The sequence below is a fragment of the Entelurus aequoreus genome, linkage group LG10 (assembly GCF_033978785.1).
Source record: "Entelurus aequoreus isolate RoL-2023_Sb linkage group LG10, RoL_Eaeq_v1.1, whole genome shotgun sequence".
In the NCBI taxonomy this organism is placed as follows: domain Eukaryota; kingdom Metazoa; phylum Chordata; class Actinopteri; order Syngnathiformes; family Syngnathidae; genus Entelurus; species Entelurus aequoreus.
The window spans coordinates 43,531,872-43,556,871 of record NC_084740.1 but is presented as its reverse complement, the minus strand read 5'-3'; the positions used below and the strand labels follow the sequence as shown (position 1 = coordinate 43,556,871).

The 25,000-nt window shown below is 39.1% G+C and overlaps 1 protein-coding gene across 1 annotated transcript in view; it reads left to right on the top strand.

Moving 5' to 3' along the window:
- ryr1b (ryanodine receptor 1b (skeletal)) overlaps positions 1-25,000 on the top strand; it is a 297,504-nt gene that overhangs the window by 50,930 nt on the left and 221,574 nt on the right. The window contains exons 10-24 of the mRNA XM_062060917.1: positions 4,219-4,293; positions 4,366-4,522; positions 7,530-7,694; positions 7,760-7,881; positions 10,784-10,970; positions 11,415-11,550; positions 11,630-11,725; positions 17,084-17,202; positions 19,065-19,198; positions 19,260-19,501; positions 19,560-19,752; positions 19,818-20,034; positions 20,105-20,209; positions 23,342-23,445; positions 23,522-23,605. Coding sequence (XP_061916901.1) covers positions 4,219-4,293; positions 4,366-4,522; positions 7,530-7,694; positions 7,760-7,881; positions 10,784-10,970; positions 11,415-11,550; positions 11,630-11,725; positions 17,084-17,202; positions 19,065-19,198; positions 19,260-19,501; positions 19,560-19,752; positions 19,818-20,034; positions 20,105-20,209; positions 23,342-23,445; positions 23,522-23,605 — 2,136 coding nt within the window. The remainder of the gene's footprint in view (positions 1-4,218; positions 4,294-4,365; positions 4,523-7,529; positions 7,695-7,759; positions 7,882-10,783; positions 10,971-11,414; positions 11,551-11,629; positions 11,726-17,083; positions 17,203-19,064; positions 19,199-19,259; positions 19,502-19,559; positions 19,753-19,817; positions 20,035-20,104; positions 20,210-23,341; positions 23,446-23,521; positions 23,606-25,000) is intronic.

Here is a 25,000-nt window from a genome sequence, read left to right as displayed (position 1 = left end):
CGGCATGCAAAGCGGCATGCAAAGCGGCATGCAAAGCGGCGTTAATGCGTAACAAAGCCTGATTAAAGCGTGAGGGTCCTAATGGATCGAGGGAAAGCTTGTAGTGAAGCGGCAAGTTCGCCAAAAATTTTTAAACGGTTTAAAAAAATTATGCGCTCTGTCAAGAATGGAATAATGCGCCGAGAGCTTATCAAAGCGTGAAAAAGCATGACAAAGCTCAGCAAAACTTGACTAAAAGTGTAGGAAACCTCAGTGACTTTATCGACACCCCGCCATCACCACTGCAGGGATAAACACCGTGCCATCATCTCCTGTGAAGCGTGATTACAAGTTCATTCTCATTTGCATCATTGCCTTTTTTATACTTTTTTATATTGCTGTTTGATGTTGCAGTTTGACAATACTGTCTGTAATTTTTCTTTCTGAAAATGTTAATGATAAAGAGAATATGTTACGTTGAAAAGAAATGCCTTTGAATATTTTCAACTAGCATAATAAATAAAAGATAGATATTTATTAAGATGACAAAAATAATAGAAATGAAGATATAAAACATAATATAACGGGGAAAAAAAGAGAAATTGAAAAAAGAAATTAATATAAAAAATGTGTGGATAATTGCCTTTGATTATTTTCAACTAGCATAATAAATAAAAGATAGATATTTATTAAGATGACATAAATAATAGAAATTAAGATATAAAACATAATATAACGGGAAAAAAAAGAGAAATTGAAAAAAGAAATTAATATAAAAAATGTGTGGATAATTGCCTTTGAATATTTTCAACTAGCATAATAAATAAAAGATAGATATTTATTAAGATGACAAAAATAATAGAAATGAAGATATAAAACATAATATAACGGAAAAAAAAGAGAAATTGAAAAAAGAAATGAATATAAAAAATGTGTGGATAATTGCCTTTGAATATTTTCAACTAGCATAATAAATAAAAGATAGATATTTATTAAGATGACAAAAATAATAGAAATGAAGATATAAAACATAAAATAACGGAAAAAAAAGAGAAAGTGAAAAAATAAATGAATATAAAAATGTGTGGAAAACAGTATACTGAGTTTTTCACATTTTTGTTTTGGTTTTGTTGTAACAATGCACAACAGAGCTTGATAATCGTGTCAGAGCCTGATTTAAAGCGTCAGGATCTTATCAAAGCGTAATAATGTTCAATAAAGCGTAATAAAACGTATCAAATCGTGATTTAAAGCTTATCAAAGACTTATTTGGAACATCCCACAGGTGAACAGGCTAATTGGGAACAGGTGGGTGCCATGATTGGGTATAAAAGAAGCTTCCATGAAATGCTCAGTCATTCACAAACAAGGACGGGGCGAGGGTCACCACTTTGTCAACAAATGCCTGAGCAAATTGTTTAAGAACAACATTTCTCAAGCAGCTATTGCAAGGAATTTAGAGATTTCACCATCTACAGTCCATAATATCATCAAAAGGTTCAGTGAATCTGGAGAAATCACTGCACGTAAGCGGCAAGGCTGAAAACCAACATTTAATGCCCGTGACCTTGGATCCCTCAGGCGGTACTGCATCAAAAAGCGACATCAGTGTGTAAAGGATATCACCACATGGGCTCAGGAACACTTCATAAAACCACTGTCAGTAACTACAGTTGGTCGCTACATCTGTAAGTGCAAGTTAAAACTGTACTATGCAAAGCCAAAGCCATTCATCAACAACACCCAGAAACGCTTCGCTGGGCCTGAGCTCATCTAAGATGGACTGATGCAAAGTGGAAAAGTGTTATGTGGTCTAAAAAGTCCACATTTCAAATTGTTTTTGGAAACTGTGAACGTCGTGTCCTCCGGACCAAAGAGGAAAAGAACTATTCGGATTGTTGTTGGCACAAAGTGTAAAATTCAGCATGTGTGATGGTATGGGGGTGTATTAGTGCCCAAGACATGGGTAACTTACACATCTGTGAAGGCACCATTAATGCTGAAAGGTACATACAGCTTTTGGAGCAACATATGTTGCCATCCAAGCAACGTTATCATGGACGCCCCTGCTTATTTCAGCAAGACAATGCCAAGCCACGTGTTACATCAACGTGGCTTCATAGTAAAAGAGTGCAGGTACTAGACTGGCCTGCCTGTAGTCCAGACCTGTCTCCCATTGAAAATGTGTGGCGCAAATGAAGCCTAAAATATGAGAAGGGAGACTGTTGAACAACTTAAGCTGTACATCAAGCAAGAATGGGAAATAATTCCACTTCAAAAATGTCTCCTCAGTTCCCAAATGTTTACTGAGTGTTGTTAAAAGGAAAGGCCATGTAACACAGTGGTAAAAATGCCCCTCTGACAACTTTTTTGCAATGTGTTGCTGCCATTAAATTCTAAGTTCATGATTATTTTCAAAAAAGGATTTGTTGAAAAGGATTCACAAATCATTGTATTCTGTTTTTATTTACCATTTACACAACGTGACAACTTCACTGCTTTTGGCTTTTGTACATTGAAGACGTTGAAAGCAAACCAGTGCATGTCAATAGATGCTAAGCCAGCTGAACAAAACATCCATGTTAGCTCCGTGTTATAGGTACTAATCACATGATTTAACTCGTTATTATTGACAGCCCATTTTCTTAATCACAAAAATATCGTATTAATCACGTATATACCCAGATTAATTATGCAACTTATTTTGCTCTTTCACCTTCAATGGATTGTAACAAAAAAATGCATTTAGGGTCTATTTAAAATGAATTTAAAATTGTTAATTGAAATCATGCAAGTTAACAAAACAAAACAAAAAAAGTACCAATGATTGTCACACACACACTAGGTGTGGTGAAATTATTCTCTGCATTTGACCCATCACCCTTGATCACCCTCCTGGGAGGTGAGGGGAGAAGTGAGCAGCGCCCGGGAATAATTTTCGGTGATTTAACCCCCAATTCCAACCCTTGATGCTGAGTGCCAAGCAGGGACGTAATGGCTCCCATTTTTATAGTCTTTGGTATGACTTTTAGGGCTTTATGGGCGCAATAGATAGATAGATAGATAGTACTTTATAGTGTACTCCTACTGGCTTCATTGTTAGTTGTCTACTACGAGCCGTATTTTACACTTTAGAATACACACAAAAGACTTGTTTTACATAGGGATTGTGAATGAAAAAAATATTAAAATCCTTTGGTTTTTGGCCTCCAATCCCTTCTGTGTCCAGGAAGTTCTGCCCTCAACATGAACAAAAATGACAAAATAACGACTAAAAATATTGGTGTAATCACTCTAGTATCGATCATATACTGATACGACCCTTGGTAGTGCTGATATACGGAGGCATCCACCATCCCTTAACGTGTACGTCCGGCCACTACACATCGTTATACTTTCCTCTTATTCATTAACTGCTTACTCTACTCCTAAACTCTACCAAGCACTTATTTATTCTGTTGTTTCAAACTAGCTTAGCGATTAGCATGCCTGCTGCTGGCTGGCTCTTACTCGGTGCAGAACATGTTTTACTTTTATCCTCCAGTCCTCATGGCTTGATAATGACAATTAAGAAACTATGAAAGGCAGTTTATTTATTGTTAATTCAGTGGAGCGGCTCCACACTGTGTATGTCAGTCCGTATCGGCCAGAAGGGATAATCTTCTGTGATCAGCATGTACTTTTTCCATGAAAATTGTCCAATACTGATCCATGGCAGGTTGATTGAGTGGTGGACACTCGCTACGACAATAAATAATATGGCTTACTATAGAATTGTTCTAAGTACACCTCTGCATCACATTGTGTCCGTATTAACAATAAATAAAACAAAAAAAGCTTAACTTTATAAACGTCGTTTTTTAGTCTGTAACTGATTTAAAGTGCATTAATTTGCTATAATAAAAAAAAATGTAATCCTTATTTAAACTATAAACATTTTTTTAGACTGACTTCAACCATTTGATACTCGATCCATCTTCTTCCGCTTATCCGAGATCGGGCCGCCGCCTAAGCAGAGAATCCCATACTTCCCTCTCCCCAGCCACTTTGTCCAGCTCCCCCCGGAGGGCTTCCGGGCCAGCCGGGAGACATAGTCCCCCCCAACGTGTGTCCTGGGTCTTCCCTGCCCTAAACACCCCCAGAGGGGGGCATCCAGACCAGATGCCTGAACCACCCCATCTGGCTCCTACTTAACAATACAACTCAATAAATTCTAATTTCAGAACCATTTGTGTGCAGGATGGCTCACTACGAAGGTGGCTCCGTGTGCAGCCAGGCTCGTTCCCTGTGGAGGCTGGAGCCTCTAAGGATCAGGTGAGTCCATCCTGCAGTCCTACCTTGCAGGCGTCAATTGCCATAAGATGATAAGACGTGTTCGCCCCGCAGTTGGAGCGGTGGCCACTTCAAGTGGGGGCAGCCTTTCCGCGTCCGCCACATCACCACGGGCCGGTACCTGTGTCTGGATGAGGAGAAGAGCTTGCTGGTGGTGGACCCGGACAAGGCCAACACCAAACTCTCTGCTTTCTGCTTCCGCGCCTCAAAGGTCAGTCGCCTTTCACCATGACTAGAGATCGACCATAAGGTTTTTTCAGGGAGACCAATATTTGGAGACAAAGTTACTTAAAGGTGCCATATGTAATAATGTGGCCAGAAAAGGTATTGCAATCACAGTCAGTCTTCTGTAGTTCCCTCCTCCTCTATCCCTGACTGATGTAGCCAGATACTCTCCCTGACTGATGTTGCCAGATACTCTCCCTGACTGATGTTGCCAGATACTCTCCCTGACTGATGTAGCCAGATACTCTCCCTGACTGATGTTGCCAGATACTCTCCCTGACTGACGTAGCCAGATACTCTCCCTGACTGACGTAGCCAGATACTCTCCCTGACTGATGTTGCCAGATACTCTCCCTGACTGACGTAGCCAGATACTCTCCCTGACTGACGTAGCCAGATACTCTCCCTGACTGAGGTTGCCAGGTACTCTCCCTGACTGATATAGCCAGATACTATCCCTGACTGATGTAGCCAGATACTCTCCCTGACTGATGTAGCCAGATACTCTCCCTGACTGATGTTGCCAGATACTCTCCCTGACTGACGTAGCCAGATACTCTCCCTGACTGAGGTTGCCAGATACTCTCCCTGACTGACGTAGCCAGATACTCTCCCTGACTGACGTAGCCAGATACTCTCCCTGACTGATGTAGCCAGATACTCTCCCTGACTGATGTTGCCAGATACTCTCCCTGACTGACGTTGCCAGATACTCTCCCTGACTGACGTTGCCAGATACTCTCCCTGACTGATGTAGCCAGATACTCTCCCTGACTGATGTTGCCAGATACTCTCCCTGACTGACGTAGCCAGATACTCTCCCTGACTGACGTAGCCAGATACTCTCCCTGACTGACGTAGCCAGATACTCTCCCTGACTGATGTTGCCAGATACTCTCCCTGACTGACGTAGCCAGATACTCTCCCTGACTGAGGTTGCCAGATACTCTCCCTGACTGACGTAGCCAGATACTCTCCCTGACTGATGTTGCCAGACACTCCCTGACTGATGTTGCCAGATACTCTCCCTGACTGAGGTTGCCAGATACTCTCCCTGACTGACGTTGCCAGATACTCTCCCTGACTGAGGTTGCCAGATACTCTCCCTGACTGAGGTTGCCAGATACTCTCCCTGACTGAGGTTGCCAGATACTCTCCCTGACTGATGTTGCCAGATACTCTCCCTGACTGAGGTTGCCAGATACTCTCCCTGACTGAGGTTGCCAGATACTCTCCCTGACGGAGGTTGCCAGATACTCTCCCTGACGGAGGTTGCCAGATACTCTCCCTGACGGATGTTGCCAGATACTCTCCCTGACTGATGTTGCCAGATACTCTCCCTGACTGAGGTTGCCAGATACTCTCCCTGGCTGACGTTGCCAGATACTCTCCCTGACTGAGGTTGCCAGATACGCAGCCAAATCCAGCTGGATGGACTGGGCTACTCCAAGGAACTTGAAACCTCCACTGCCTCTTACCAGGGGTTGAGGTGCTGTGAACATAATAGCTGAATAGACAAGCGTTTTGTCAATAACAAATCTTTTACCAACACATTTTACACAGAAATTAGACTATTTTCAGGAAGAAGTAGGTCATACCTGCGTACAATATCACAACAATCATATGGTTATTGTCAGTACTATCAGAAAACAAAGACTAAAACCAACTACAACCAACGCTAGCAATGGTTATACTGGTGAAAATAAGTAGAGCGTGCTTAGCAACCTAAGGTACGCCCAAAACTAAAGAGGAGACATTTTACCAAGGTATGCCTATAGGCTACTGTTTCAAACGTTTCAGATTGCCACATAACTCGGTACATGTAGTCCACAATATGCAGACACCAGTGAGGAATTATTTTACCATTTGGATATATATATATATATTTATATATACACTACCGTTCAAAAGTTTGGAGTCACATTGAAATGTCCTTATTTTTGAAGGAAAAGCACTGTACTTTTCAATGAAGATAACTTTAAACTAGTCTTAACTTTAAAGAAATACACTCTATACATTGCTAATGTGGTAAATGACTATTCTAGCTGCAAATGTCTGGTTTTTCGTGCAATATCTACATAGGTGTATGGAGGCCCATTTCCAGCAACTATCACTCCAGTGTTCTAATGGTACAATGTGTTTGCTCATTGGCTCAGAAGGCTAATTGATGATTAGAAAACCCTTGTGCAATCATGTTCACACATCTGAAAACAGTTTAGCTCGTTACAGAAGCTACAAAACTGACCTTCCTTTGAGCAGATTGAGTTTCTGGAGCATCACATTTGTGGGGTCCATTAAACGCTCAAAATGGCCAGAAAAAGAGAACTTTCATCTGAAACTCGACAGTCTATTCTTGTTCTTAGAAATGAAGGCTATTCCACAAAATTGTTTGGGTGACCCCAAACTTTTGAACTGTAGTGTGTATATAAATATATATATATATATATATATATATATATATATATATATATATATATATATATATATATATATATATATATATATATATATATATATATATATATATATATATATATATATATATGTGTATGTATATATATATATATCCAAGGTCAGCCTGTGACCTTGGATCCCTCATCTTGAAGCGACATCAGTGTGTAAAGGATATCACCACATGGGCTCAGGAACACTTCAGAAAACCACTGTCAGTACAGTTTGTTTTTTGCAGTGTTGCTGCCATTAAATTCTAAGTTAATAATTATTTGCAAAAAAAGCAAAGTTCCTCAGTTCGAATGTTAAATATCTTGTCTTTGCAGTCTATTCAATTGAATATAAGTTGAAAAGGATTTGCAAATCATTGTATTCTGTTTTTATTTACCATTTACACAACGTGACAACTTCACTGCTTTTGGGTTTTGTATATATACTGTACTTCAAAATGTGAAATATCAGTGCTGATAATGGGTCGATCTCTAGTCACGACTGTGCGCTCGTATCGCTTGGGTTGTCACCTGCGTGCTTGCTCCGAGTAGGAGAAGGTGGACGTGGCTCACAAGCGAGACGTGGAGGGGATGGGCATCCCGGAGATCAAGTACGGAGAGTCCATGTGCTTCGTGCAGCACATGTCCACCGGCCTGTGGCTCACCTACGCCGCGCTGGATGCCAAAGCGGCTCGTCTGGGGATGATGAAGAGGAAGGTCAGCTTGTTCATCCACGTTGCGAGCGAGCACAGCTCATTCAGTCATGGCGTCCGTGCTTGCAGGTCATCCTGCACCAAGAGGGCCACATGGACGACGCCCTCACCGTGTCCCGCTCCCAGACTGAGGAGTCTCAGGCTGCTCGTATGATTTACAGCACCATGGGTCTCTTCAGGCAGTTCATCAAGTAACTTTTCACACGTGCATGTTTCAAAAGTATGGATAGCAGTCATTGGCTATGTGCACATGGACACATTTCATCGGAGTAAAAGCTTAAATGGAATAAAAGTGCTTCATGCTATTGGGAATATTCGGACCCGTTCGGATCACAATTTAATTCTGACCGAGATGGGTAATTTATGCCGAAAGTCGTTGGGATTGTAGCGCATGAAAACACATCTTCCCAAATTCAGGTTAGAATGATCCTTACTGTGCATGTCAGATATACTTTGGTGGTGGAGCGGGACTACATTTAATAGTCTTGGAATGAGACTATTCAACATGTACAGACGTAGCATTATATGCTGTTGACTTTGTTGCTTTAAAACCAGACTAGCAAATTAAAAAGTTTGGTCTAGATTGTCATGGGTTGAATATAAAAACACGCCGCAACCCGTTCATTATCACAACATTAAAAGCACAGAACAACTCCATTTCAAAAAGAGAGGTAAAACAAAAGTAGTGAACAGAAGGGAAAAAATTATAAATAAATACCGTGATAACGTTGAACAAGCAGAAATGCACAAAGCCATGTTTGTTTACAGTGGAAGTCTACTGCTTCTGTAGCACAAACAATAACACAACTTTTCGTCTGTTAGGTTCTGCGCGTGTCAAAGTAAAGTATTCCGATTTAAGGTGTGCTGCATGAAAATACACGTCATAATCAGATAATTTTTTCAGGGTCCATGTACGGACGTAGCGTTATATGCTGTTGACTTTGTTGCTTTAAAACCAGACGAGCAAATTAAAAAGTATGTTCTGGATTGTTTTGTGTCGTTGTAACGATAAAAGAAGGGCTCCAGTTGTTGTCTTAACGAGCTCTTTTATTTACAACTTGACAGCTAATTCATGTGCTAACTGCTAGCCTCAAACACGCACACAAAATTTCGTAACATAAAGATGCGCCACAACCCGTACACAATCACAACATTAAAAGCACAGAAAAGCTCCATTTCAAAAAGAGAGGTAAAACAAAAGTAGTGAACAGAAGGAAAACAAAATGATAAATAAATACCGTGATAACGTTGAACAAGCAGAAATGCACAAAGCCATGTTTGGTTACAGTGGAAGTCTACTGCTTCTATAGCACAAACAATAACACACCTTTTCGTCTGTTAGGTTCTGCGCGTGTCAAAGTAAAGTATTCCGATTTAAGGTGTGCTGCATGAAAATACACGTCATAATCAGATAATTTTTTCAGGGTCCATGTACGGACGTACCGTTATATGCTGTTGACTTTGTTGCATTAAAACCAGACTAGCAAATTAAAAAGTATGGTCTGGATTGTCATGTGTCGTTGTAACGATAAAAGAAGGGCTCCAGTTGTTGTCTTAACGAGCTCTTTTATTTACAACTTGACAGCTAATTTATTTACAACTTGACAGCTAATTCATGTGCTAGCCTCAAACACGCACACAAAATTTCGTAACATAAAGATGCGCCACAACCCGTACACAATCACAACATTAAAAGCACAGAAAAGCTCCATTTCAAAAAGAGAGGTAAAACAAAAGTAGTGAACAGAAGGAAAACAAAATGATAAATAAATACCGTGATAACGTTGAACAAGCAGAAATGCACAAAGCCATGTTTGGTTACAGTGGAAGTCTACTGCTTCTATAGCACAAACAATAACACACCTTTTCGTCTGTTAGGTTCTGCGCGTGTCAAAGTAAAGTATTCCGATTTAAGGTGTGCTGCATGAAAATACACGTCATAATCAGATAATTTTTTCAGGGTCCATGTACGGACGTACCGTTATATGCTGTTGACTTTGTTGCATTAAAACCAGACTAGCAAATTAAAAAGTATGGTCTGGATTGTCATGTGTCGTTGTAACGATAAAAGAAGGGCTCCAGTTGTTGTCTTAACGAGCTCTTTTATTTACAACTTGACAGCTAATTTATTTACAACTTGACAGCTAATTCATGTGCTAGCCTCAAACACGCACACAAAATTTCGTAACATAAAGATGCGCCACAACCCGTACACAATCACAACATTAAAAGCACAGAAAAGCTCCATTTCAAAAAGAGAGGTAAAACAAAAGTAATGAACAGAAGGAAAACAAAATGATAAATAAATACCGTGATAACGTTGAACAAGCAGAAATGCACAAAGCCATGTTTGGTCACAGTGGAAGTCTACTGCTTCTATAGCACAAACAATAACACACCTTTTCGTCTGTTAGGTTCTGCGCGTGTCAAAGTAAAGTATTCCGATTTAAGGTGTGCTGCATGAAAATACACGTCATAATCAGATAATTTTTTCAGGGTCCATGTACGGACGTAGCGTTATATGCTGTTGACTTTGTTGCTTTAAAACCAGACTAGCAAATTAAAAAGTATGGTCTGGATTGTTTTGTGTCGTTGTAACGATAAAAGAAGGGCTCCAGTTGTTGTCTTAACGAGCTCTTTTATTTACAACTTGACGGCTAATTCATGTGCTAACTGCTAGCCTCAAATACGCACAGAAATTTTCGTAACATAAAGATGCGCCACAACCCGTACACAATCACAACATTAAAAGCACAGAAGAGCTCCATTTAAAAAAGAGAGGTAAAACAAAAGTAGTGAACAGAAGGAAAACAAAATGATAAATAAATACCGTGATAACGTTGAACAAGCAGAAATGCACAAAGCCATGTTTGGTTACAGTGGAAGTCTACTGCTTCTATAGCACAAACAATAACACACCTTTTCGTCTGTTAGGTCAAAGTAAAGTATTCCAATTTAAGGTGTGCTGCATGAAAATACACGTCATTATCAGATCATTTTTTACACGGTAACATTCTAATCCCAACGATGAGATGTTATCCATGTGCACGTGGCTACAGATGAATAGCTGTAAATAAATGTGTATTCTCTCAGGGGCTTGGACTCTCTGAGCGGGAAGAACAAGTCTCCTGCAGCGATGTCACTCCCTCTGGAGGGAGTCATTCTCTCCCTGCAGGATCTCATCTTCTACTTCCGCCCCCCCGAGGAGGAGCTGGAGCACGAGGAGAAGCAGACCAAGCTGCGCTCTCTCCGCAACCGGCAGAATCTCTTTCAAGAGGAGGTAGGTGGCAGCCTTCCTTCCTTCCAGCATGTAGTCATCGCCTGCAACTAGGGATGGGTACCGGATTCGGTACCGTTATTGGTACTGACTGAACCGTGGCGATTCACGTAAAATCAGACTTTTGCAGACTCAAAACACTCGGCTCAAACACTTGGCGGGCAAACAGGTGTATGTGCCTCTGAGTCAGTGCTTCTCAATAATTTTCTGTCACACACCCCCTAGGAAGAAGAAAACATTTCACGTCCCCCCACTCAAATTGAAAGTCAATTTTTAACATGTTGAACTGTAAAATAATTCATCAGAACGACAGCAATTGCAAGCTCCCGGCCACACACGTCCTAAGTAGCTAACATGGCGCCTGTTGTTGAGTTGTCCATACTCTGATGGAAGGTACCCAGCCCTACATGCAGTGCTTGTCCACGCAATGCCACATTTCTCCACCAGGGGATGATCACCATCGTGCTGGAGTGCATCGACCGGCTCAACGTGTACAACACGGCGGCACACTTCTCCGAGTTTGCCGGCGAGGAGGCCGCCGAGTCCTGGAAGGAGATCGTCAACCTCCTTTACGAGCTGCTGGGTGCGGGCGTCACACGCAGTACGACCACGAGAAGAAGCCCGATATTTACGACGTGACTTTGTCTCCCTGTCTTGGGCAGCTTCCCTCATCAGGGGAAACCGCTCCAACTGCGCCTTGTTCTGCGACAACCTGGACTGGCTGGTCAGCAAACTGGACCGCCTGGAGGCCTCGTCAGGTAAAACATGACAATAATAATAATACGCTTTAAACATTGGCATATTTTCTCAACAAATTGTCAATCTATCAGTGTTATTTGGAATGTGTTAATTAGAGATGTCCGATAATGGCTTTTTTGCCGATATCCGATATTGTCCAACTCTTAATTACCGATTCCGATATCAACCGATATCAACATTTTGTTGTGATTAGAGATGTCCGATAATATCGGCCTGCCGATATTATCGGCCGATAAATGCGTTACAATGTAATATCGGAAATTATCGGTATCGTTTTTTTAATTATCGGTATCGGGGTTTTTTTTGTTTTTTGTTGTTGTTTTTTTTACACTCATTCACACTCATTCACACAAAAGGGTTGTTTCTTTGTGTTATTAATATTCTGGTTCCTACATTATATATCAATATATATCAATACAGTCTGCAAGGGATACAGTCCGTAAGCACACATGATTGTGCGTGCTGCTGCTCCACTAATAGTACTAACCTTTAACAGTTAATTTTACTAATTTTCATTAATTACTAGTTTCAATGTAACTGTTTTTATATTGTTTTACTTTCTTATTTATTCAAGAATTTTTTTTAAATTTATTTATCTTATTTTATTTTATTTTTTATTTTTTTAAAGTACCTTATCTTCACCATACCTGGTTGTCCAAATTAGGCATAATAATGTGTTAATTCCACGACTGTATATATCGGTTGATATCGGTATCAGTAATTAAAGAGTTGGACAATATCGGCATATCGGATATCGGCAAAAAGCCATTATCGGACATCCCTAGGTGTTACCATTTAGTGGTCAATTGTACGGAATATGTACTGTACTTTCCAATCTACTAATACAAGTTTCAATCAATCAATCAAAAACAAGGTTTTCCAAAATAAGAGAACAACTTCAACTCCAGTTATGGAAAAAAATACCAACATGGCACTGCCATATTTATTATTGAAGTCATAAAGTGCATTATTTTTTTTAACATGCCTCAAAACAGCAGCTTGGAATTTGGGACATGCTCTCCCTGAGATAATCCTGATACCAAACACAACTATGGGAAATACTATACTTTGACTTTCACAAAGTGCATTATTTTTTATTTTCTTTAAACATGCCTCAAAACAACAGCTACAAAAACTATGAAGGCACACAGCTTCAGTCCAGAGTATACTAGAGTATACTTGCCAACCTTGAGACCTCCGAATTCGGGAGATGGGGGGGTGTATATTGTAGCGTCCCGGAAGAGTTAGTGCTGCAAGGTGTTCTGGGTATTTGTTCTGTTGTGTTGATGTTGTGTTACGGTGCGGATGTTCTCCCGAAAAGTGTTTGTCATTCTTGTTTGGTGTGGGTTCACAGTGTGGCGCATATTTGTAACAGTGTTAAACTTGTTTATACGGTCACCCTCAGTGTGACCTGTATGGCTGTTGACCAAGTATGACTTGCATTCACTTCTGTGTGTGTAAAGCCGTAGATATTATGTGACTGGGCCGGCACGCTGTTTGTATGGAGGAAAAGCGGAAGTGACGACAGGTTGTAAAGGACGCTAAAGGCAGTGCCTTTAAGGCACGCCCCCAATAATGTTGTCCGGGTGGAAATCGTGAGAAATTCGGGAGAATGGTTGCCCCGGGAGATTTTCGGGAGGGGCACTGAAATTTTTGGAGTCTCCCGGGAAAATCGGGAGGTTGAAACCGATACCGATCATTTCCGATATTACATTTCAAAGCATTTATCGGACATCTCTAGTGTTAATGTTAAAGTAGCAGTGGAGTGGAAAAACCAGTTGCCTCTATACTGAAGCTGTTATCATATATATCTGATTTATGACGCCTGAAGACGTTCAAAGTTTGCGAATAAATAGATATGATCAAAATGGTATCAATTTCTCGGAGATTCCCGAGCCATTTTGAGAGATAACGAGGAAGGCAGTCACGTGATCGTTTGATGTAGAGGAGGAACCACAGATCCCTTCCCCATCAACTCAGCTAATACTCTAATATTGTTCAAATCTGTAACTGGTAGTAAAACTCCTGCTTTTCTCATGGCCCAAATAGTTCACAGTAGCACTATACATAATCATAATACCAGGGCGTCTAGTGAGGGGCATTTTGTACTCCCACGTCCCAGGAAGAATGCTTTGCGGAAATCTTTTATTTATAGATCTTTATCGCTCTGGAATAACCTGCCTCAAATTCTCACCGGCATTGAAAGTAAACAGGTTGTTAAAAAGAAAGTAATATTTTATCTGAGTCTTTAAATTAATTTGCTTGTTGATGATTTTGTTTGGTTTTATATTGTGTAGTTATATTTATATGGTAATTATTATTTTGTGACGGTAAATTGTTTGCTTGTTTTCTTATTGATGCTTTTATTTTTTTCTGTATTGTGTAGTTATAATTATATGCTTTTACTTGTAATTGTATTGAGTTTGTGGACCCCAGGAAGACTAGTGGCAACCAGCTAATGGGGATCCTTAATAAAAATCCAAATCAAATCAACTACAATGCTAATCAAGCAGACTTTGTGAGAGCCAACAACGATTACTTTGGGACAAATTATGATATATTTTTGAGCCCGAACTCAAAGAGGATGAGGAATAAGTTTTAGAAGCCGAGTGCTAAACGGATGTAGCTTTATTATGACACTATAGCATTAGCAGCATTGCTAGGTGCTAAACATACAAACTAACCATAATAAATCAAACATTCGACTGACAGGATGCTCACATAATTCCATTTCAATGAAGATTTACTCACAATCCTCACAAAGGGTTAAAAATAGTTCCTGCAACAAGTGTCTTTTTTTGCCACCTGGAGGGATGTGAAAGTGGACCAGCCTGTGGGTCCATGGCCACATTTGCATACTTGCCAACCCTCCCGAATTTACCGGGAGATTCCCGAATTTCAGTGCCTCTCCCGAAAATCTCCCGGGACAACCATTCTCCTAAATTTCTCCCGATTTCCAGCCGGACTTAAGGCACGCCCCCTCCAGGTCCGTGCAGACCTGAGTGAGGACAGCCTGTCGTCACGTCCACTTGGCCAACCAAAAAGTAACCACAGAACACTATACCGTATAGTGTTCTGTGGTTACTTTTTGGTTGGCCAACGGTTTACGTTGTATTGCGCACCCTGACGGCAAGTGTGGGAGTCTTTTTTTTTATTTTTATTTTTTATAAACCTTTATTTATACATTTCAACATTTACAAAACAGTTGAAAATAATAATCAAAGTAAATACAAAAACAGTACAAAGCATTGCCAGTGGGTTGTAAATTCAAAGTAACTAAAATAGAATACAAAATATATATATATATAATAAACAAAGTGCAAAGCCATAGGCTCACTCAATTTCAGTAAATAACTTTAATTTAGAACACAGCATCATCGTTTTCACAGCTTTTTGGTTGTTAGAGGTAGAAAGTGTTTTAATGTAGAGTTCTAAATCTTTTTTAAAGGCACAAAAAACAGGTCGGGTATTGAGAAACTTACATTTATGAATATAAAACTTAGCCAATAGTATAATGAGGTTGCAAAGGTAAAATTCCTTTTCAATTTTTTTTCATACAGTGTAAATCCAAATAGCACATCTTTAATGCAAGTGTGGGAGTCGGTTCTGAAGTATGAAGTAAAGACACGTAACTTCATCACCTCACCTGATTATCATACTTGCCAACCTTGAGACCTCCAATATCGGGAGGTGGGGGGTAGGGGGTGGGGGTGGGGGCTTTGTCGGGGGTGTGTGGGGGGGGTGGTTGGGGGGCGTGGTTATTTACAGCTAGAATTCACCAACTCGAGTATTTCATATATATATGTATATATATATATATATATATATATATATATATATATATATATACATATATATATGAAATACTTGACTTTCAGTGAATTCTAGCTATATATATATATATATATATATATATATATATATATATATATATATATATATATATATATATATATATATATATATATATATATATATATATATATATTTATTTTATTTACATAGAAAAAAAAAAATACTTGAATTTCAGTGTTCCGGTGGCTATCCATTAGATGGCAGTATTGTCCTGTTTAACTTCTCCGTTCATGATGAGTATATCATTTCGGCCACCGTGTTCAATGGAGAAGTCTGACAAAAATTTTTTGTGGGAAAGCGGACGTGAGAACAGGCTGTCCCCACTCAGTCTCAGGTCCGCATTGAACTGGAGGGGGCGTGGCCTCCAGCTCCGGCTGAATACCGGGAGTTTGTCGGGAGAAAATCTCTGCCGGGAGGTTGTCGGGAGAGGCGCTGAATACCGGGATTCTCCCGCTAAAAACGGGAGGGTTGGCAAGTATGCTGATTATTGACTCCAACCCAGAATATTACACTGCCCATACCTACGCTCCTTCAAAGGCAGTGCTGCTGGCTGCAAAGCATTGCACTTTCAAATACAACAATGAGTAGAGAGGAGTGTTATAGACTTAGACTTCCTTTTTATTAGACTATGTGTGAGTATATGTGTAAATAAATGAACATTGAAATTCAAGTATTTATTTTATTTATATGTATATATATATATATAATAAAATATATATATATGTATATATATATATAGCTAGAATTCACTGACAGTCAAGTATTTATTTTATTCATATATATATATATATATATATATATATATATATATATATATATATATAAAAGAAATACTTACATTTCAGTGAATTCTAGCTATAAATATACTCCTCCCCCTTAACCACACCCCCGGCCCCGCCCACCCCGACCCCGTCCACCTCGAATTGACTAGATTATAGTGTGTCAACAATAGTAGCGTAAGCTAACATTAGCTCACTGCTATCAATGTGCCGCTAATATAGTCCGTCTGCGTTAGAGCTTATAATAACAATATCACTCATATCTGGTTAATTTTCAGGTCACGACATGTAAGTGGAGTATTGTTGGCGTTTTCAGAGAGTATAAGGAGAGGACCCTCTATCTGTTGACGCAATTGTTAGATATGTATTTACCATTTAGAATGCATTAAAAAGCATACGTGTTCTTGTCTTACGTAAGGATGGTGAATGATAAAGAGCACACCTCTTTCCAATGTTTGTGTATTTCCAGTATGACTGCTCTACAGAAATTGTCGAAGGTATTCGGAGCAAAATATTCAAAATTCCCGACTGAATTTGTGGCATTTTGTGATGTTTAGACGGTTTATTCAGGTACTTGGCAGACTGTGAATACAATTGATATGTTTAAGTGATACAGTGAAACACAAATAAGATGTAAAGTCAACTTGTTTTTCCACTTCATTGCTACTTCAATAGTGACTCAAACCTTTTTGAAATGCTTTACTATTGTCTGTAAATGTGTAGGTATTCTGGAGGTGCTCTACTGCGTGCTCATTGAGAGCCCTGAGGTTCTCAACATCATCCAGGAGAACCACATCAAGTCCATCATCTCCCTCCTGGACAAGCACGGAAGGAACCACAAGGTGAGTTTCTGGTGTTGCCTTCAGTGTTTCCCACAGACTCATTTGTCACGGGGGGGGGGGTTCATAAAAGAAGCAAACTTCATGAATGTTTTTTGTGACCAACAAGATATATATATATATAGTATATACAGTATATATAGTGATATTGATATATATAATATACTGTGTATATGTATATATATATATATATATATATATATATATATATATATATATATATATATATATATATATATATATATATATATATATATATATATATATATATATATATATATATATATATTAGGGGTGTGGGAAAAAATAGATTCGAATTCGAATCGCGATTCTCACGTTGTGCGATTCAGAATCGATTCTCATTTAAAAAAAATTGCTTTTAAATTAATCAATCCAACAAAACAATACACAGCAATACCATAACAATGCAGTCCAATTCCAAAACCAAACCCGACCCAGCAACACTATAATAAACAGAGCAATTGAGAGGAGACACAAACACGACACAGAACAAACCAAAAGTAGTGAAACAAAAATGAATATTATCAACAACAGTATCAATATTAGTTACAATTTCAACATAGCAGTGATTAAAAATCCCTCATTGACATTATCATTAGACATTTATAAAAATAAAATAAAAAAGAACAATAGTGTCACAGTGGCTTACACTTGCATGGCATCTCATAAGCTTGACAACACACTGTGTCCAATATTTTCACAAAGATAAAATAAGTCATATTTTTGGTTCATTTAATAGTTCAAACAAATTTACATTATTGCAATCAGTTGATAAAACATTGTCCTTTACAATTATAAAAGCTTTTTACAAAAATCTACTACTCTGCTTGCATGTCAGCAGACTGGGGTAGATCCTGCTGAAATCTATGTATTCCATGAATAGACAATCCTTTTCAATCTGGAAAAAAATAGTTTTTGAATCGAGAATCGTGTTGAATTGGAAAAAAAAAATCGATTTTGAATCGAATCGTGACCCCAAGAATCGATATTGAATAGAATCGTGAGACACCCAAAGATTCACAGCCCTAATATATATATATATGTATATATATATATATATATATATATATATATATATATATATATATATATATATATATATATATATATATATATATATATATATGTATATGTATATATATATATATATATACATACATACATGTACACGTATGTGTGTGTGTACTTATTATCTTAATATGATGGATATATAATTAATATAATACATAAATAATTACTGAAAGTTTGACTCCTACCTTGTTTACTTCCGTGAACACCTTCCTAAAGTTTTGTAATCAATCAGAAATATAAAGCAACAAAATTGCGCTAAACATGTGGAGAGAGTTTGTTTTAATTTTTCCCATTATGCACTCTAATGGATTTAAATGGGTCTCATTTTATTTTTTTTAATGGTATTTGGAGGTTTTTTATAACGTCCGCAATGTTCAGTGAGCAGGTTATGTGTGTTAACCTTTGTTTGTTGCATTTTTTTTTGTTTTTGCACCATGATTAGGGAAGGTTGTTCGGATTGTGTCATGTTAGTGAATGCTGTGCTAATAATATAAGGTATTTTCAAGGATCCTAGATCTAATTTACTCACATTGCCCACAAGATGGCAGCAAATGTGTAGCAGTTAGAGACCTCCTGATGTCTCACGGGCCAAATTGAAGACTGTGGACTCCCCTGTTGTAAACTGTAGGTTGGATATAATTATTGAATTGAAATCAAGAGTAAGGCTTCAATTTCACTGTTGATGTTTGAGTGGGCCCCGGGCCCCTGTGTGGTGGAAAGGTTGGGTCCCCAGGTCAAAAAGGTTAAGAACCCCTGCTTTAAATGGTCTTCAGGTTCTGGATGTCCTTCGCTCTCTCTGTGTGTGCAACGGTGTCGCCGTGAGGTCCAACCAGAACCTCATCACCGAAAACCTGCTGCCGGGCCGCGACCTCCTGCTGCAGACCAACATTGTCAACTACGTCACCAGGTACTAGAAAAGCAAAAGGCGACGAGGGTGGCGGTGACGCTAACGTGTCCTGTGTGTTCAGTGTCCGACCAAACATCTTCCTGGGAACGTGCGAGGGCTCCACGCAGTTTAAGAAGTGGTACTTTGAGATGATGGTGGACTTTGTGGAGCCCTTTGTGACGGCGCAGGCCTCTCACTTGCGCGTGGGCTGGGCCATGACGGAAGGCTACAGCCCCTACCCCGGAGGCGGGGAGGCCTGGGGAGGAAACGGCGTGGGAGACGACCTCTACTCCTACGGCTTTGACGGCCTCCACTTGTGGTCAGGTGAGGTGGTTCCCTCAGCTCCGTGTGGCGGATCTTTCAAAGGTGCTCTGTCCTTCAGGCACCGTCCCCCGCCAGGTGGCCTCACCCACCGCCCACAGTCTGGCCGCCGAAGACGTGGTCAGTTGTTGTCTGGATCTGAGCGTGCCCAGTATCTCCTTCCGCATAAACGGACACCCGGTTCAGGGCATGTTTGAGAACTTCAACGTGGACAGCCTGTTCTTCCCGGTCATAAGTTTCTCAGCTGGAGTCAAGTAAGACAAGCAACTTCTTTGTTCCCCACTCACGATGCGAGGTTCAATGACCCGCTGCCCCCCAGAGCTCGTTTCCTCCTGGGCGGTCGTCACGGAGACTTCAAGTTCATGCCCCCGCCAGGCTACGCGCCCTGCTACGAGGCGCTGCTACCCAGGGAGAGGATGCGCATCGAGCCCATCAAGGAGTACAAGCATGACTTCGGTGGTGTGCGGAACCTTCTGGGGCCCACCCTGTCGCTCACCCACACCTCCTTCACCCCGTGCCCCGTGGACACGGTCCAGGTAAAACCCTCTGCAGGGAGCGCTCACCAAACGCACCCTTGCACGTTGTCAATCTGTGCCCACCTTGCAGATCGTGTTGCCGCCGCATTTGGAGAGGATCCGGGAGAAGCTGGCGGAGAACATTCACGAGCTGTGGGCCATCACCCGCATCGAGCAGGGCTGGACTTACGGCACTGTGAGTATGCAACATGGAGGTCAAAGATCGGCCTGGTGGTGACAGCCTTAGACCGTAGCACAAGGACTGCAACACCTGTGTCAATATTGCAAATATTCCAATAACACTTTGTGCTGCTTTGTACCATAAAAACTTTTGTTACGGTTTTGAAGTTATTTTAAAGTGCATTTTCTGACTATCATCCAGCCTTCAAACTTTGTGCTGCAAACATCTTTTGTCTACTGTTATTAGGACCTAGTGTTGTCCCCATACCAACATTTTGGTACCGTTACCAAAATGTATTTCGATACTTTTCTAAATAAAGGGGATCACAAAAAATGTCATTATTGGCTTTATTTGAACAAAAAGTCTTAGTGTACATGAAACATATGTTTCTTATAGCAATTTAGTCCTTAAATAAAATAGTGAACATACTAGACAAAAAATAAGAGTTGTAGAAATTATTGGAAACTCAAGACAGACATGATATTATGTTCTTTACAAGTGTATGTAAACTTTTGATCGTGACATAAATCATTATTGTAATTTAGTCCTTAAATAAAATAGTGAACATACTAGACAACTTGTCTTTTAGTAGTAAGTAAACAAACAAAGACTCCTAATTAGTCTGCTGACGTATGCAGTAACATATTGTGTCATTTATGCACCTATTATTTTGTACACATTATGAGGGACAAACAGTAAAAATTGATTATTAATCCACTTGTTCATTTACTGTTAATATCTGCTTACCGTATTTTCTCTTTTAACATGTTCTATCTACACTTCTGTTAAAATGTAAAAATCACGTATTCTTCTCTTGTTTGATACTTTACGTTAGTTTTGGATGATACCACAAATTTAGGTATCGATCCGATACCAAGTAGTTACAGGATCATACATTGGTCATATTCAAAGGCCTCATGTGTCCAGGGACGTATTTACTGACTTTATAAACATAATATACATTTTAAAAAAAGGAAAAAAGATTTTCTGACGATAAAAAATATGGATGTAATCATAGTAGTATCAACTAGATACACTCTTGTACTTGGTATCATTACAGTGGATGTTAGGTGTAGATTCACCCATGGCATTTGTTTACATTCAGGGTAGCTTCCTTGCTGTTGGCGGTTAGTGTAGTGAAGCATGTTTAGCTGTTCCTCGCCCTCCAGCCTTCAGGTAAGAAACATACTTTATTTGTCGCCATGGAGACAAGGATTAGTGATTTAGAAGTAGCTAAAAGCCTGCAGACTGCGGATAGATGTTAGTTTAGTTTAGTTTATTAAGGATCCCCATTAGTCTACACCGCAGTGGAGACTATTCTTCCTGGGGTCCAGGCAAAAAACATCACACAATCACAAAATAAAAGATTACAATGCAGTACAACATGATCAAATAATACAATGAGATGTTAGCTGCTAGCTAGCTAGCTAGCCATGTCTCAAAGCACCTCTTCCTGAGAGTGTTTCAGTGTTATAACTTCACCTTTATTGTTAGTTTTTAGGCCAAAATTGTCATGATCCGTGATCCGGATCATGTTTTTGTTATGTTCTGTTAGTTCCTGTTTTTTGTGCACTCTTGTTTGTTTTGGTTGCCATGGTTGCATATGATTTTCACCTGCCGCTGGTGTTCGGACGCTCACCTGGCTCTAATCAAGAGACTATTTAAACCGCCTTTGCCAGTCAGTCGGCCTGGCGTCATTGCTCGTTTTCATGTCCGGTTCCAAGTTTATGCTAGTCTTTCCATTCATGCCGTGTCCACGTACAGTAAGTGTTAGTTGTTTCATGCCACAGTTTGATACAGTTTCTCCATGTCCATAGTTCCTGCTAAGTGTTAGCGTCTATGTTTCCTGCGTTAAGTTGTTTTTGTTCTTTAGCCTCTCGTGTGAACGGCACGCTTTCCTTTTGTTTTGGTTCCTGTCTTTTCTGATGTGTAGGATTAATTGATTATTAAATATGTTCCTACCTTCAAGTCCTGTCCGGAATAGTCTGTTTGCATCCTGGGAGAACAAACCTCGCAGTAAGCTGTGAAAACCACGTCTTGACACAAATGCGTCCGTTCTCCCTTTTCTGTCTACACACTGTGTCTGCTTGTAAGTACTCTGTGTGTGTGCACTGCCGAACATTCTCCTCTGCTCGTAAAACCAACAAATGTTGTCATTCCTGTCAAAAAAAGAAAAAAGGGGGTAACCAGTACTTTTCAAACAGAGTATAGTACCGTTTTTTGATTCATTCTACTAGTACCAGTATACCGTACAACCCTACTAGGAACTGTTCAATTTTTCAAATTAACATTTTTATTATCCTCAACCAGGATAATAAAAATGTTAATTTGAAAAATTTAATTGATTGATTGATTGATTGAAACTTTTATTAGTAGGTTGCACAGTGAAGTACATATTCCGTACAATTGACCACTAAATGGTAACACCCGAATAAGTTTTTCAACTTGTTTAAGTTGGGGTCATGATACAGATATATACTATTATCATGATACAGTCATCACACAAGATAATCATCAGAGTATATACATTGAATTATTTACATTATTTACAATCTGGGGTGTGGGATATGGGGGGGGGGGGGTTGTTTGGTTGGTAACAACAGTAACAGTAACAACAGTTCCTAATTGGGTTGTACGGTATACCGGTACTAGTATAATATCGTGGTACTAATGAATCTCCCCAAACTTGTCCCGTTGGTTTGTGCTGCAAATTCTTTCGGTCGCTTTAATTCCTGCGGAGATAGCTCTGCGTGGTTGTTCGTACACCCTACCCCGCACCTTCCAAGAGCATGAGAGTGTTGTGATGCCTTAGATCACACATTTATGTCGTATTTTTCTTTTGGTCAAAAGATTAATCGCCCAGTGAGTGTCTTTTGTGATTGATGCTGTATTACTGCCATTCCGAGATTTAACCCAAACATTCCTGCTTTTGCTGATATCACAATCAGAATATTACAATATTTTCCTGGAATTACAATATTATCAACTCTATTTAGTCATGGCAGCTGATGATTGTGCTTAAAATGTGATTAATTGTGCAAAGAAGGTAGAAGTGGAAGTGGTTGGGAGACTAAGATCCTACGATTACTTTTAAAGGCATTTGATGTTTTTTTGCTTTTAAATAACTTTCCATCATCATCTTGACAGTTCAGAGATGACAACAAGAAGCTTCATCCATGTTTGGTGGACTTCCAGAGTCTCCCTGAGCCCGAGAGGAACTACAACCTGCAGATGTCTGGAGAGACTCTCAAGTGAGTTGCTTAACTGTGATGTCTTCGAGAGAAGAGCCTGTCGGTGACTCCTCCTCGCCTCCTTGTCATGTGACAGGACTCTCCTGGCGCTGGGCTGCCACGTCGGCATGGGTGACGAGAAGGCGGAGGAGAACCTCAAAAAGATCAAGCTGCCAAAGACGTACGTTCCGCTGATGTCTTTGGCTTCTCAGGGCACGGAATCTATCGCAACTGAAGAGAGCTAACTAGATAGGACAGCTGGAGGCTGACTTGAGCTGTCCTTTTTGGTCATTTGTTGACGAAAAATGTGCTTCTTAGTTATCGTCAACGACCTATTTTCCCCTGACTAAAATAGGACGATAACGATAAACAAATGCACGTTGACTAAAACAATTAATTGAATTATCATATTTTATAAGCCACACACACTAAATATATGGAGATTTTTTTTTATATATATACAGTATAAGCTGCACCGGTTATTTACTCAGAAATATTCTGTAAAAGTTTATTTACATACTTTAATTGTTTCCAAACGGTGTCTGTAACACTGCAGTAAAACGGCTGTTCAAACAAAACAGAAGTCAACGTCATGGACCCACTAGCTGCGCAAGCTAGGTCTCCAATCATCTAAACCAGGGGTCACCAACCTTTTTGAAACCAAGAGCTACTTCTTGGGTACTGATTAATGCGAAGGGCTACCAGTTTGATACACACTTAAATAAATTGCCAGAAATAGCCAATTTGCTCAATTTACCTTTAACTCTATGTTATTATTAATAATTTATGATATTTACACTTAATTGAACGGTTTAAAAGAGAAGAAAACACGAAAAAAATGACAATTACATTTTGAAACATAGTTTATCTTCAATTTCGACTCTTTAAAATTCAAAATTCAACCGAAAAAAAGAAGAGAAAAACTTAAAAAAAGAATTTGTGGAACATCATTAGTAATTTTTCCTGATTAAGATTAATTTTAGAATTTGGATGACATGTTTTAAATAGGTTAAAATCCAATCTGCACTTTGTTAGAATATATAACAAATTAGACCAAGCTATATTTCTAACAAAGACAAATCCTTATTTCTTCTAGATTTTCCAGAACAAAAATTTTAAAAGAAATTAAAAAGACCTTGAAATAAGATTTAAATTTGATTCTACAGATTTTCTAGATTTGCCAGAATAATTTTTTTGAATTTTAATCATAATAAGTTTGAAGAAATATTTCACAAATATTCTTTGTCGAAAAAACAGAAGCTAAAATGAAGAATTAAATTAAAATGTATTTGTTATTCTTTACAATAAAAAAAATAAATTTACTTGAACATTGATTTAAATTGTCAGGAAAGAAGAGGAAGGAATTCAAAAGGTAAAAAGGTATATGTGTTTAAAAATCCTAAAATCATTTTTAAGGTTGTATTTTTTCCCTAAAATTGTCTTTCTGAAAGTTATAAGAAGCAAAGTAAAAAAAATAATGAATTTATTTTAACAAGTGAAGACCAAGTCTTTAAAATATTTTCTTGGATTTTCAAATTCTATTTGAGTTTTGTCTCTCTTAGAATTAAAAATGTCA